The following is a 16,086-nucleotide window of genomic DNA, read 5'->3' on the forward strand; positions in this document are numbered from 1 at the left end:
GCAGAGAGCGCCTACCCCGATTTATAATACGCACCGATTTCCAACTGGTGTATGTGTTCAGCAAAGTAGGTAATCCGTGTGGGTCTTTAAGACCCAGAGCCCGAGACGCAAGACGAGTAGTATCCATGGTAAAGCAATGACGCTGGCTTTAACTAAGCTTATTTAATAACAAGATCGTCAGATAGCCAGCAATTCGGAACTACTGCTGAAACCATTAGCTTCCTGTATGTGTGTGTGTGTGTGTGTGTGTGGGTGAGAGTGAGAGAGACTCCTTTTCACCCGAATGAAGTTTCCGATACCTACAACACTCAGAATCTCAGCTCTCAGTTTGGTGAATAGCTGTCTTGTCCCTGTAATGAATTCAGGCGGCAATTAAGGAATTACACATCTTCAAACTATGTCGCCTCAACAGGATAACATTGGTCAGAGCCGTTCTTCTTCGTTGACGGGGGAATCTCGAATATCGGGCTGTGGAGGGACAGAAGAGAAGAAGGTAGTTGCGAATTTTAATCACTCTGTATAAAACGTGGATCAGTCTGCTTTCTGCAAATCCCGCTTCTCCGCAGGATGGGAGGCACTGTACAGATTAGTCCAGACAAGTACTTGTTGGTATGTGATTGTTCCCTGTGTAGGATTTTTTTTATAAATACCAAACAGAATGAGATGTTTCCAGCTATTGGTCTGTAGTAGTGTTCACGACGTAAATATGTTCCACTCACACGATTTGCATTGGGATTAGGTAAAGGGAACAGCAGATAAGGACGATTCTAAAACAAAGTTTTGTCAGTCTTTGCTGTTAACTTCAATTATACAAACGCCAATTATCGTTTAGACACAAAGAAAATACTTAGCATGTTGATTTTTTCTGGCATGTTTATGAAGGTTGTAAACAGAATGTATCAAAGCTGACGGCTAGTAAACTGTATAGTTTCAATGTTATGCGATCAAAACGCAACATTTTTTGACAAATTCTCCGGCTCGTGTTTTGGGGGCATGGTGGCATGTAGAAAATAGTCAACCTACTGAGGAAAAGAAACAGTCTAGCACTTGGATTGTCTATCCTTGCGAGTATGGAGAGAAAATGGATCATTGTAATCCAAAACACTTCTTTGTAAACAAGTGATAATTGGATTGTTCCAGCACTAATCGAGCCCAAGTGGGTAATTTGGCCTCAGGTAGGGTGGGCCAAGCCATTCAGTTCAAAGACCGGTGTCCTGTGGATTTGTTTGAATGTCACTACAAATGTGTGGCGAAACGCTACTTCTAAGTTTTAGAATGACTGGCCGCCCAAGGTGATGATCAGAGATAGTAGGAACTGCAGATGCTGGAGAATCCGAGACAACAAGGTGCAGGGCTGAATGAACACAGCAGGCCAAGCAGCATCATAGGAGCAGAGAGGCTGACGTTTCGGGCCTAGACCCTTCATCAGAGATACACTTTTTAAGAAGAACGTTTGTTCTGATTCATCGTGAGAGGATTTTGAATGCTATGTCTGTGACTGTCAAAGCGCGTAAGTCAGAGACTCCATGGTAACAAACTTTTTAAAAAAAGGCTCTTTTGTTTGAGGTTGGTTTTGACATTGGGCATTGGAGGGAGAGAATAGGCTTTGCAGTTTTGTATCTAATTTTATATACTTACAATAATTCATCGTTTTTTTTTGCCCCTTGAGTAAGGAACGGTTTCTGAACTATCCAGTCAGCCAAAATGAGGTGATTAAGGATTTTATTTGACCCCTGAATTCATTACCTTTACCCAGATATCGAGCAAATAAAATACGGGCCACACAATTGTACATAAAGTTGGTGATGCACAGCCTAAGGAAAAGACGTGAAGAACCAAATATATAGCAGTTTATATTGCTGAGAGAATTGTGTGTATGTGCAGATGTGTACCTTACTCTGTTTTAGATGTCAGGAATTCTCTCTGTACGTCTACTAGAGAGGGGCTATTCACGTGATAAACTATGTTTATTATAAACATTGAGAAAATAGCCACAAAATATTGTCATCTTTCACTTTTTAAAAATAATATCATGTAAAGTAGTAAAACAATGATAAGAGCTAACTGAGGAGCACTGAATATGGCATCATGATTTAGAGAAGTGTAAAGTGAAGTGTTGGAGGTTGATTGTTGACGGAGCTGGCGGAGACCGAAAGGTGTGAGCAATGCATTGCTGGGATGTTTAGCATTGCTTAACCTCCCTTTGGGCTAGTTTGTCAATATTTGCTCCAGAAACAGTTTCTAAAATAACCATATTGAAACTAAAATATTTCTAAACATTAAGGTTTTACATTCTTATGAACACAAATATAGCCCTTAATGGCATTATGTGTAATTACAGTGTGGAAACTTTTTAGCCCAATAATTCTGTTTTTGATGTATATCTGCAATATGATCAATAGTCCAAATCCCATGTATTTGCTTTGTTCCCTATCTAACCTGTTATTAAATATTGACATGCTGTCTCCCTCAATCACTATCTCTGATATTGCATTCCATAGTCTAACAGCCTTCTAGAAAATAAGATTTCTTTCTTTTATTATCTGTTCTAAATTTAAATTAGTTCATTTTATCTAAGGCCCTTTGGTTCTAAGTCACTCAATTGCTGAAAAGAGCATACTTCAATTTATTGTATTCCATCCTTTTGTAATTTTAAACATCTCTATCAAATAACTTTTTAATTTGCTCTGTACCCTTTTTTTATTCATTCATGGCTTTGAGTGCTGCTGGCCAGGCTAGCATTTATTACCCATCCATATTTAACCTCGAGGAGGAGGTGGTGAGCTTCCTTCTTGAACCGCTGCAGTCCATTTGCTGTTGGTAAATCCACAATGCTGTTAGGGAGGGATTTTGATCTGACAATAGTGAAGGAATGAAGATATATTTCCAAGTCAGGATGGTGAGTGGCTGGGAGGGGAACTTGTAGGTGGGGGCATCCCCCTGTATCTGCTGCCCTTGTCCTTCTAGGATTGTAGTGGTTGTGAGTTTTTGGAAGGAGCTGTCTAATTTATTCATAGCTATATTTCCACATACCAGATACCATCTTGCTGTGGTATTCCTCATACTAGATACCATTCTGCATTGTGCTGGTTATACAACCTCAACGTGTCATGAATTGTTAAGCTGAAAACTGCATGCTGTACTCCAGTTATACCTTACTGAGGTTTCTTCATGATTTACCACTATACCTTGCTTTTATAATTCAATTCAATTTGTCTGAATGCGGTTTGCCTTGATTACATCACACTTCCATTTTACTGAAATTCAACATCCCACATGTATAGGTATTAAATTCCATCTGCAATTCCTTTGTGCATTGTGCCATGTTAGCCATTACTCCTTGCATTTTCCTTTGAATTTTAGAGTAATTTATATCAATAGTTCAGTATCATCTGAAAATCCAACTTTCAATCTAAATTATTGATGTATACTGTGAACAGAAGAGGTCCAAGAACAGAACTCTGTTAGACATGGTTACCCACTGCCATCCATTCTGAGAAACTGCCCTTAATCCTATTCTTTGCTTCCTCCCTTCACACCAGTTTTTAATCCAATTTGCTACCCTTCCATTAATTTTATATCCGTTAATCTTCTCCAGTAGTTTCCTGAGTGTTAATATCGAACAGAAGAAAAAAAATCTCCTGGGGGTGACTGAAATGACCTACTGGCTATATGGCTGTTCAGTTTCTCTTTATGCTCCTTAGAATACTTGCTACCAAATTTTAAATGAAAGTTTCTGCAGAATAGTTCTTTTTACATTACTGATCTATCCTTCATTCCCTTCTCCACTCTCACTGGAACCATGACCACACACACACGTGGCTTTTAGAGTGGACAACAACAGTAATATTGTTTTCATCATTGTTTCATAGTCACTTAATGTGCCCTTTTTGACTTTCTTCTGCTCTCTACTCAACAGTTTCCCAGAGTAGGGAAGGCATATAAGACCAAGATCTGAGTAAAATTAAGCATCATTCCAAATTTAGGTTAAAATACCAAGGCATAAGGAGCCAAAGGGGGAGGTCAATTAAAGATGGGGTGTAGATCACACATGTTCCAATTGAATTAATGAGCAGGTTTTAAGGGCAGTAGGTTCTTTTCTTTGGTGGTCTTAGCAGGAAATACATTGTATTTATATGAAGGTAGTGCACGATTGCACAATAAATAGAACCTTCTGTCAAACATTGACAACGAAAAATATTTTCCAGGCTCCAAGTAACTTGTACTTATTGGGCAGACTCTATTTTTGCAGTCACTTTGTGGAAGTTAGTTTTATTTTAAATTTCATTTAATATATAGTGGTGGGCTTTCAAAGCAAATGCTGTTCACTTGATTCAGTATCTATTTAATGTAGCTAGTCAATAATATAAGGAAACAGCAAGTAGTGGAATTCTCTATAATTTTGAGAATTTGGGAGAAAATTCAGGCATTTCTAACAGCAAGTGGAGCATGTTTCTTTGTAGTAAATAATATACAACGTTTCAAGAAAAGCTGAAAAAAAAATTTCCTTCAAAGGAGGGAATATCTCAATGTCGAAACCATTCTATGATCAGTTGCGGCAAGGAGCAATCCGGATCAGGTGAAACAAAACTGCCAAAAATCTACATTGTTGTTAATGGCTGCCAGCCAACATGACACTTAAAAATGTATTGTTTTCAAATGTGTTTTTACTGAGCAGAAGGTACACATTGATTTGGGATGCAATTAGTTAAGGAATAGTCTATGTATTGACTGTGGGTTGCATAGAGGCTGAAGTTTTCCTTCAGCGCTTTAGGAATGTAAACGGTGTCAAATCTAAAAGAAGGAATCCCAGCTCCCACCATATCCCAAATTGGCTTCACATCTACAATGTGAAACTAGAATGTCTATGGACTTGTGCAATTTAACAGGATATCATTAAAATGAATAAAATGTTTTGCCATCAAAATAATCTGATATGATCACACATTGCTTTGCCAAGGTTAATTTCTAGCCTATGCTGCTTTTCTCCAGGAAAATAAAATGCATTGTACACTGAGAATCTTACAAACATACAAAATAGAAACAGAAGTCAACCATTTGGCCCCTCAAGTCTGCTCTGCTATTCAATAAAATGATGGAAGAACTGTTTCTGTTCTGAATGCCACATTCCCATTTACCCCAAAAACTTTTGATTCCCCTGCCTGAAAAGAATTTATCCTCCTCTGTATTTAAAAAAATGTCCCATGACTGCCCTTCCACTATCTTTGAGGCAGAGTTCCAAAATCGCTCAACCATCTGAGAGGAAAACAAAATCTCCTCCTATGTGGTCCTAAAAGAGTAACCCTAATTTTAAAAAAATGCCCTTAGTTCTGGACTGATCCACAGGAGGAAACATCAAGCCCATTCTTATATGCTTCAATTAAGTTCCCCCCACTCTTCTAAACTCTAGTGGAAACAACTTTAACTGTCAATTGTAATTATTACCTGCTTAAGTTGTGCGAGGGCAATTTCTGTCAACAAAAATCAGGACAATGTGAAAATGTCACTAAAACATAGTAAGAGCCCTAGGTGCAGGCTGAAACTTTTGTGATCTGAACACCGTGATGATACCAGAAATATTTCCTTACCATGTCAAGTGTACTGCAGTAATACGCGCAATAGAAACATAGAAATTTATATTACAGAAGAACATTTACCCTATTGTGACTGTTAATACTTTGCATGATGGCAGTAGTAACTTACATAAATATTGAACTATATCAATCAATTTGATGAGAATATCAACACTATATAATATTTTTGGAGTAAAATTCACCCTGAAGGTTCTTGTATCTGTGCATTTGAAACAGCAATCAATGCAATTCAGCAATGCCTGCTATTATTCTGATTCTCAATGATCCTGCAATATCTGGTATTGGATTAGTAATTTTTTACTCTTTTTTTTTTAAGGTGATTTAGTTAGTGATCAACATTTGCAGCTTTGTATCTGTCTATAAGTAATCACTAGATAATCACTTATTTTAATTCCAATTTTTTAAAAATGATAAATTGTCTAAACTTATGTTTAGAAGTCTGTACGGCTCTTCAGGTATTCTGTGGGTCTTTGTGTGGCTGATGAGCCTGATCCTGGATCTGCATACCTGACCTCACATTTGGCAGGTGCTTCTGGGAGGTGGACATGGTCCTTGGCCTTTAGATTGTTGGCATTCCTTTTCCGTACTTCCTCTTGCCAACGTGTATGATTGAAGAATTGTGTTCCTTCTCACCGGGGTTTCTTCAGAATGAGGGTTTCCTGTGCATTAACGTTTGTGTAGCATTTCTTGGGGGAAGTCTCCAGGGAGTCTTTGAAAAGTACCCTTTGCTCTCCTCTCATTTGAGTGCCTTCCTTGAGCTGGGTGAAGAAGATTTGCTTTAGTAGTTGGAACTCCGACACCCTAGCAAACTGAAATTTATAGTAGCAGCAATGTTGATAAGTTTTTCCACGTACACTGGACTTATGAAGAAATGCTGCTATAGGACTTCTCTTGGCTTGCGGATAGAATATTCCAACCATTTTTTATGTAAGTTCAAATTATTTGTAAAATGCTCCATGATCCACTTTAGTACAAAAGACTTCAATGTTAACTATTGCCTTATTTCTGTATTTTTCTCCTATTCTGTGAAGTAATGCTTAACTTTTTAACTCTTGTCATTACTACTTTGTACCTAAGGTTATTTTTGTACCTGGGTACCTTGCTACCTAAGATGGTGCCCTCTGTGGTGAGATTATGCACTTTTCACTGTACTTGAGTACATGTGGCAATAAAATCTAAAATCTAAATCTAGTCAACAGTCTCTGTAAGGTTAATTCTAACATTTGAAGTGAGACCAGTGTTGCCAGCAACATGATAGAAACCAACTAGAATCAGCTACCACATTAAGGAAGGGATTTATTGATTCTTAATTGAAATTTCTTTTTAAGGTTATTCATTCAATAATGTGCTTTTGACGGGTTCAGGTAGAAAAATACAATTAAGAATTGAAAGGAATACGGAAGGTTTAGAGGGGTGGTGTAAAAGTATATTAGAGAAACCAAGAAGGGTTATGAGAAAAAACTGTCATTCATTAGTTGCTGGATCTGCTCAATATTGAGCCCAATCAACATGGTGGTGGTGCCACACAACATAATGGAAGGTATCCTCAATGCGCAGGCAGGATTTAATCTCCACGAAAACTATGCAGAGGTCACTGCTGCCAATGCCGTCATGGACAGATGCATCTGTTAAAGGTGGATTTGAGAGGACAAATTCATGTATGTTTTTCCATCTTGTTGGTCCCCTGTCACAAACCCAGTCAAGCAGTAACGTCCTTTAGGACTCGAACAATCAGTAGTGATGCTAATGAGCCACTCTTGGTGTCGGACAATGAAGACCCCAACCAAAATATATTCTTTGCCCTTCCACCAGTGTTTCCTCCAAGTGCTGTTTAACATGGAAAACTGATTCATCAGTTGAAGGGGATGGTGGGTGATAATTGGTAGAAGATTTCCTTGCCTATGTTTGACCTGAAACTGAGACTTTGTGGAGTCTGGATTCCTTCCCAAATGTAAAACACTGTTCTGCTACCTTTGTTGGCTCTGTCTTGTTCCACCAACAGCATTGACCTGGGGCTGGTGATTGTTGTGCCTGGGACATAATCATTCTCTCAGGATCCTGTTTTGTATCAGATTTTGTAATGGTTAAATATAAATGAGTAGCAGAGGGCTGTTAAGAGTCAAGCACGTAGCAGTGGATCTAGAGTTGCATTAAGGCCGGACCAAGTGAGCTTGGCAGCTTTCCCTTCCCCAAAGGACATTAGTGAACCAAATATGTTTTTACAACAATCAACTATTTTTTCACTAGCTTTTAATTCCAGATTTACAATTTAATTCATGTTTCTGAATCTGCCATTGTGGGATTCAAACTCCAGTCCCCAGTGCTAACCCAGTGACAGTACCACTACTTCCCCTCAGCATTCTTCAGCTTGTATCAAACTTTCAAAACTTGCTGCTCTGACTTTGTGACACCGAGTTATTGTGTTTATAACCAAGCTCGCAGAACTGCCATCCTGCTATTGTTAGAATTGTTAATGCTGATTAGTTTATGAACTTTGAATTTCCCAGTAAAAACGTAACTGAGGATAAATTGGTTCATGCTGGTAACTGAAGCTTTGTTGCTTTTTTCTCTTTTTTGCAGATAATGAAAAATCTAGCCCAGAGACGACAGTCAGCACCTTCTTTGGTGATTAGCAAAGCCCTTAGCAAACCCAGATCACTATCCAGGTAAATCAAATCACTTTCTGCATACACACCTTACCATGTTATAAATTTCTTATTCATCTCCCTGTAGTTGCACATAATTCCCTGACTGAGCCAATGAATTGAATTCTTCTTCCCGGGCAGATTGATTATTTGATAATGGGTTGTTTGAAAGTGAGAAGTGAATTTCATTTTTCAATTGAGCTTTCATAAAGGAGATTGGATAAATAATTAAAACAGAAAATTATTGCAGGGAATTGGGAACTAGCTATATTATTATTTGAAACAGCTAGTACTGCCTTATTTGACAGAATGGCCTACTTTGTCGTGTTTTATGAATATTCAGCTTTTTTCTTTCCCTTCTTTGATGAAACTGTGAGCTTTCTAAGTGGAGAATCACTTGACAGAATACGCAATTTTAAAGTATAATATTTGCATTAGTATAATGATTTATTAATCTACTAGACTGCTAGCATAAGTCTGCATTGAAGTGATAACTCATTTAGATAAGTATATATTTTCACCTTTTGAGATGCAATATCTGACAACATGAAGGTGAGGCCACTGACAATGTGAAAAGTCATTTATACAGCAGGAAATTAAACCTAGTTTAATCATCAGTACAATGAGAGTCTCCATTTGAAATTAAAAATGAGTGGGGAAAAATACCACATACAAACTTGGAATTTTCTGAAGTTATCATTACCAGAACATGTAAAACAATTAAATATTTTGTGGCATTGACATGTCTGTAAAATCAACCTTTTTAAACTGATTGTTAACTTCTGAATGGAAAATAACCATACCCCACTTCCGGTTCTGTAGGAGCTTAACAGTACTATTAGCAAAATCCCTAAGTCATAGAGTCATAGAGCACAGAAACAGACCCTTCAGTCCAACTGTCCATGCTGACCAAATTTCCCAAACTAAACTAGCCCCACTTGCCTGCATTTAGCCCATATCCCTCTAAACCTTTCTATTCATGTAGCTGTCTGAATGTCTGTCTTTTAAATGTTGTAATTGCACCTGCATCTATGATTTTCTCTGGCAGTTCATTTTACATATGAACCACCCTCTGTGTGGGGAAAAAAATTGCCCCTCAGCTCCCTTTTTAAATCTTCCTCCTCTCACCTTAAAAATATGCCCCCTAGTTTGGAACTGCCCTACCTGAGGGAACAGACATTTACTATTCACCTTATCTATGTCCCTCATGATTTTATAAACCTTTTATAAGATCACTCCTCAACTTCCTACACTCCAGTGGAAAAAAGCCCCAGCCTATCCTGTTGCTCCTTCTAACTCAACGCTCCAGTCCCAGCAACATCCTGGTAAATCTTTTCCGAACCCCCTCCAATTTAATACTATTGTCTTTACCTAAGACATGGCCCACCTATTTTTGAACATCATGGTCTGGGGAAGATAAACAAGAACCAACAGACACTTCTTGGTCTTTGGTGCCACCAGAAATTTTATGCAACAAATACCTTTCAGGAAAAAAAAGCTGCAAAGTGCCCCATGGACGTTGGAGATCAGGGCACTGGCACCCCAAAATCCGGTTATCACTGGACATGATTCTGCATTGCATTCTCAACACACACAGCTACCACAGTTGGAGTTGTACAGCACACTGTTTAGGCCACAATGGGAGTACTGTGTGCAGTTCTGGTCACCTCACTACAGGAAGGATGTGATAGCACTAGAAGGGGTACATAGGAGGTTTACCAAGATATTAACTGAGATGGAGAAATTGAGAGCTATAAGGAGACACTAGATACACTTGGATTGTTTTCTTTACAGCAGAGAAGACTGTATGGGGGACATGATTGAGGTGTATAAGATCATGAAGGGTACGGACAAGGTGAATAGGGAGCAGGTTGAGGGCTCAATGATGAGAGAGCATAGTTTTAGAGGCAGGAGATTTAGAGGAGATTTGGGGGAAAAAGCTTTTCTACTCAGCAGGCAATGGGAATCTGGAGTGCACTGCCTGGGAAGGTAGTGGAGGCTGGAAATCTTGCAACATTTTTCAAAAAAAAATTTGGATGAGTACTTCAAATACCACAACATTTGAGATATGGGACAAGTGCAGGAAATTAGGATTACTGCACTTTTAGTTTTGTCAGTCAATGGGCCAAAGGGCCTTTTCTGCGCTGTATGAATCTATGGCATCTCTATTGACTTATCGTGTTGACCTAATTTGACAATTCACTTTAGCCAGCACTGTTTTAATGCCCTCCTTATTCCCAAATTTAAGGTTACTAAAATAGTCTTGGACCCACTCCTCTCTCCCTCAAAGTGAATGTAAAATTCAGTCATATGAGTACTGCTATCTGGTTATATTCACTATGAGGTCATTCATTCATTCTATCACATTGCATAATACCAGGTCTAGTAGAGCCAGTTCTCTGGTCAGCTCCACAACATACTGTTCTAAAAAAACTATCTGAAAACATTCTACAAAATCCTCATCTAGGCCATTTTTGCCCATTTGACCTACCATTCTATATATACAGATTAAAATCTCCTGTGGGATTACCTTTCTGAAAGCTATCATTACTTCTTCCTTTGTGCTCCAAGTTACTGTGTGGTTACTATTAGGGACTGTGTACACCACTGTCAAATGTTTTCTTGTCTTTATATGTCTCTCTTTTTTGGTTTCCTAACTGATATCATCCCTCTTATTACTGCGCTAATAGCAGCATTAACTAATAGAGTCACACCTTCACCTTTTTTTACTTTCCTGGTTATTCCTGATGTCCTGAAGCCTTCAAGATTCAGATCCCAATCCATGTCATTCTGCAACCATGTCTCTGCAACCATGTAACTCCTAGATTGTACTTATTCAATTCTATTTGTGCTGTCAGTTCATCTATTTTGTTTTGAATGCTATGTATGTTCTAATACAGAGCCTTTAGATTTATCCTTTTACTTTTCTAGTCCTACCTGGTGGTTAACTTTTAGATTTGTACCCACTGTCCCTTTCTATCACTCTGTTGATCATCTCTCAGCTTCCCCTTTGGGTTTGACTCTTGAATCTTCCCTCTTGATTTCCAAAGTCCAATGATTTGTCTCCAATATTTAGTTTGAAATCCTCTCTACTTCTCTGGTTACATGATTGGCAACAGCACCAGCTCCAACACAGCCAGGTGTAGATTGTACCATTGGAATAGAACCCACTGTCCCCAATAGTGCTGCTGGTTTCCTAATTGACAGAACTCTTATTCACCTCCCCCCTCCCTTCCCCCATCCCCCCGCCCTGGGGCCCATGTGAATTTCTGTCCGAGGATGGGTACGCGCGAATGGGATTCTATTGCACACCTGAGCATCTTCCACTGGTGTGCACGATGTTAGGCCTGAGCAATGCCATTTTCAAGCGCTGGCTAATTTTTATATGCTCCTGAGGCCTATCTGGCTCACTTAAAGAGCATCTACTTTCAACTATTTCTTAATTAAGCCTAACTGCTCATTTACTGGAGGCCTTGCTAAAACATTGCTTAAGGCTGACAATTATAGAACTTAAACTGTAGATTTCAGTTCAATGTCAATTACAAACCAAATGTATAAAAATTGTAGAAAAAATGATGTATAACAACAGCCAGCACGAAGAATGAGCAGAATATATTTATGAATGAAAGAAGTAATAGGGTTGTTGTCATGGGTGACTTCAATTTCCCTAATATCGATTGGATCCTCCTAAGTGCAAATAGTTTGGATGGAGCAATTTCTGTCAGGTGTGCCCAGGAAGGATTTCTGACTCAAATGTAGATAGGCTGACTAGAGGGGAGGCCATATTGGATTTAGTGCTTGGCAACAAACCAGGCCAAGTGTCAGATCTCTCAGTGGGAGAGCATTTTGGTGACAGTGATCACAACTCCCTGACCTTTACTATAGTCATGGAGAGGGATAGGAGCAGACGGTATGGGAAAGTATTTAATTGGGGGAGGGGGAAATTACAATGCCATCAGGCAGGAACTGCAGAGCATAAATTGGGAATTGATGATCTCTCGGAATAGCACGACAGAAATGTGGAGGTTGTTTAGGGAACAGTTGCTATGAGTATTGGATAGGTTTGTCCCACTGAGGCAAGGAAGGAATGGTATGGTGAAGGAACCTTGGATAAGTAGACATGTGGAACATCTAGTCAAGAGGAAGAAGGAAGCTTACTTAAGGTTGAGGAAGCAAGGATTGGACAGGGCTCTAGAGGGCTACAAGATAGCCAGGAAGGAACTGAAAAAATGGACTTGGGAGAGCTAGAAGGGGGTATGAAAAAGCCTTGGCAGGTGGGATTAAGGAAAACCCCAAGGCATTCAATACCCTTGTGAGGAACAAGAGGATGGCCAGATTGAGATAAGGGCCGATCAGGCATAGTGGAGGGAACTTGTGCACGGAGTTGGAGGTGGTAGGGCAGGTCCTTAATGAATACTTTGCTTCAGTATTCACCAATGAGAAGGACTTTGATGTTTGTGAGGACAGCGTGAAACAGGCTGATCTGCTCAAACAGGCTGATATGCTTGAACAGCTTGATGTTAGGAAGGAGGATGTGCTAGATATTTTGAAAAACATGAGGATAGATAAGCCCCCTGGGCTAGACGGGATATACCCAAGGTTACTACGGGAAGTGAGGGAAGAGATTGCTGCGCCTTTGACGATGATATTTGTGTTCTCACTGCCCACTGGAGTCGTACCAGATGATTGGAGGGTGGAAAATGTCATTCCCTTGTTCAAGAAAGGGAATAGGGATAATCCTGGGAATTACAGACCGGTCAGTCTTACTTCTGTGGTGGGCAAATTATTGGAGAGGATTCTGAGAGATAGTATTTATGATTATTTGGAAAAGCACAGCTTGATTAGAAATCGTCAGCGTGGCTTTGTGAGGGCAGGTCATGACTCTCAAACCTTATTGAATTCTTTGAGAATGTGACAAAACACATTGATGAAGGTCGAGCAGTGGATGTGGTGTATATGGATTTTAGCAAGGCATTTGATAAGGGTCTCCGTGGTGGGCTCATTCAGAAAGTAAGGAGGTGTGGGATTCAGGGAAATTTGGCTGTCTGGATCCAGAATTGGCTGTCCAATAGAAGACAGAGGGTGGTAACAGATGGAGAGTATTCAGCCTGGAGCTCCGTGGCCAGTAGTGTTCCACAGGAATCTGTTCTGGGACCTTTGCTCTTTGTGATCTTTATAAATGACTTGGATGAGGAAGTGGAAGGGTGTGTTAGTAAGTTTGCTAATGACATGAGGTTTGGTGGAGTTGTGGATAGTGTGGAGGGCTGTTGTAGGTTGCAACAGGACATTGACAGGATGCAGAGCTGGCAAAGAAATGGCAGATGGAATTCAACCCGGAAAAGTGTGAAGTGATTCATTTTGGAAGATTGAATTTCAATGCAGAATACAGGGTTAATGGCGGGATTCTCGGCAGTGTGGAGGAGCAGAGGGATCTTGGGTTCCACGTCCATAGATCCCTCAAGTTGCTACCCAAGTTGATAGGGTTGTTAAGAAGACATATGGTGTGTTGGCTTTCATTGCCAGGGGAATTGAGCTTAAGAGCCACAAGGTTATGCTGCAGCTCAATAGAACCCTGGTTAGACCACACTTGGAATATTGTGTTCCGTTCTGGTTGGCTCATTATAGGAAGGATGTGGAAGATTTAGAGAATGTGCAGAGGAGATTTACCAGGATGCTGCCTGGACTGGAGGGCAGGTCTCATGAGGAAAGGTTGAGGAAGCTAGGGCTTTTCTCATTGGAGTGAAGAAAGCTGAGAGGTGACTTGACAGAGGTGTACAAGATGATGAGAGGCATAGATAGAGTGGATAGCCAGAGACTTTTTCCCAGGGCAGAAATGACTATTATGAGGGGTCATAATTTTAAGGTGATTGGAGGAAGGTATAGAAGAGATGTCAGAGATAGATTCTTTACACAGAGTGGTGGGTGCGTGGAATGCGCTGCCGGTGGTGGTAGTGGAGTCAGATACATCAGGGACATTTAAGCGACTCTTGGATAGGCACATGGATGATAGTAAAATGTAGGGTATGCAGGTAGTTTGATCTTAGAGTAGGATAATAGGTCGGCACAACATCGTGGGCCGAAGGACCTGTACTGTGCTGTACTGTTCTATGTTCTGTGTTTCTATGTTCTAATCTATATCAGCCAAGTACAGAATTGCAGTTTATTTTATCCCTACAATTTTGTTATTTTGTTGTCTCCTTTTTAATAAGGAGGGACAAGATGGCTTTGCCTTTATTGACTAATCCATGGTCAATGGGTTAGGACTTAATTCTGGAGAGCAAAGCTGGCATTCTTGTATGTAATTTGATTTCTATGTAATTGCTTCTGATAACACACATGCTTTTCAGTAATTCAATTCAAATGTGAGTTTGTTTTAATTGGAATTCTTGAACTTGTGGTTGCAACACAAAAGCTTATTAAGTCTGCTGTTGAACTTTAGGGTGAGGTTCTATCAATTTGATTGTTGGCTGGCTCAGATGTCCTTGCGTTTCCAAGAAACGTATTTGGGAACAGATTTTTGTCATGCCTTTCTTTGATAATTAGGCAGCACTTCCAGGGCCTGAAATGTGCTTTGATATGATATCGTTGTGGTATGTACATAGTGGAGATGTTGTTTATGTCACTCAAACTCCATTCTGAGTATTCACCAGAGGCTGATTATAGATCTAGAAACTGAAGAATGAGTAGAGCAATATCTTAAAGGATACAAAAACAGCCCATGGCCATCTTTATGGATCACCACCATCCACTTTTAACTTGGAAAAAGAGGTAGGATAAATATAATTGTGCAGTTAGTCAGTGACTAAAAGTACAGACACGGGCTTATAATTGTTGATGGGGTTCAGTAACTCATTTTCCGCTGTGATAGACAGATTCTTGATCAGTAGGAAAATCGGAGTTATGGGGAAAATACAAGAAAGTGGACATGAGGAATGTTGGATTAGCCGTGGTCCTATTGAATGGAGGACCAGGCCTGAGGGGCTGAATGGCCTACTCCTGTTCCTATTTCTTATCGTCTAATGGTGATTTAATGTACAAGTCTTAAGGGACCAGGGCTATTTACTGACACCGTGACTCCTTGGCTTACCATTAAATCCAACTGTACAGAGCATTGTGAGGCCTGTGGATTTACTAAGTTTGGGTGGTATACCTACTGGCATTCTTCCACTCAGGTTGTTTTTTGATGATTTGACCAATGCAGCAGAATACCACAGTCCAGGTCCTACAAACGTGGCCAAAATTACGATTCGCTGTATATTGCTCAACATCATTCACAAATAGATGTTAGCAAGGAGTGGGATGGACAATATAGATGTCATGTAACGGTGTCAAAAGTCAACTCCCATGAAGAACCAAAAAAAAAATTAATGTTCAAGTACTTTATCCAAGATGTTTTAGAATGTCTTGAATTTGCAAAAGATTCTATATAAATGGAAGTTCTTTCTTTAACTGGGAATCATCAAAAATGCTAAAGAATGAGTTGGTTGAATCCCAATAGCTATGGCATTTGCTTGCAGGACCATAATAGAATTAAGTATCGTGTCCATTATCGTGATGCACTACTGTGGTCAACTGAATGAACCAGCATTGCTTTTAACTTCTTTAGCTATGAAACATATTACTGTATTGTCAGCATTCAGTACAGCATCAGAGATCCAACATTGTTAGTGGTGTTATAACTCACTCAGAGATAGTAAGAACTGCAGATGATGGAGTCAGAGATAATAGTGTGGTGCTGGAGGAACACAGCAGGCCAGGTAGCGTCAGAGGAGCAGGAAAGTTGACGTTTCAAGTCAGGAGCTGAAGAAGGGTCCCGACCGGAAACGTCAACTTTCCTGCTCCTCTGA

The 16,086-nt window shown here is 39.7% G+C and overlaps 1 protein-coding gene across 1 annotated transcript in view; it reads left to right on the forward strand.

Moving 5' to 3' along the window:
• Nucleotides 1-385: 385 nt before the first annotated feature.
• Nucleotides 386-16,086, forward strand: part of LOC109922528 (rho GTPase-activating protein 20-like) — an 89,504-nt gene continuing 73,803 nt past the window's right edge. Inside the window, 2 exon segments of the mRNA XM_048598461.1 lie at nucleotides 386-493; nucleotides 8,175-8,260. Of these exon segments, the coding sequence (XP_048454418.1) occupies nucleotides 398-493; nucleotides 8,175-8,260 (182 nt within the window). The 5' untranslated portion in view covers nucleotides 386-397.

Source organism: Rhincodon typus, chromosome 6 (assembly GCF_021869965.1).
Source record: "Rhincodon typus isolate 14 chromosome 6, sRhiTyp1.1, whole genome shotgun sequence".
In the NCBI taxonomy this organism is placed as follows: Eukaryota; Metazoa; Chordata; class Chondrichthyes; order Orectolobiformes; family Rhincodontidae; genus Rhincodon; species Rhincodon typus.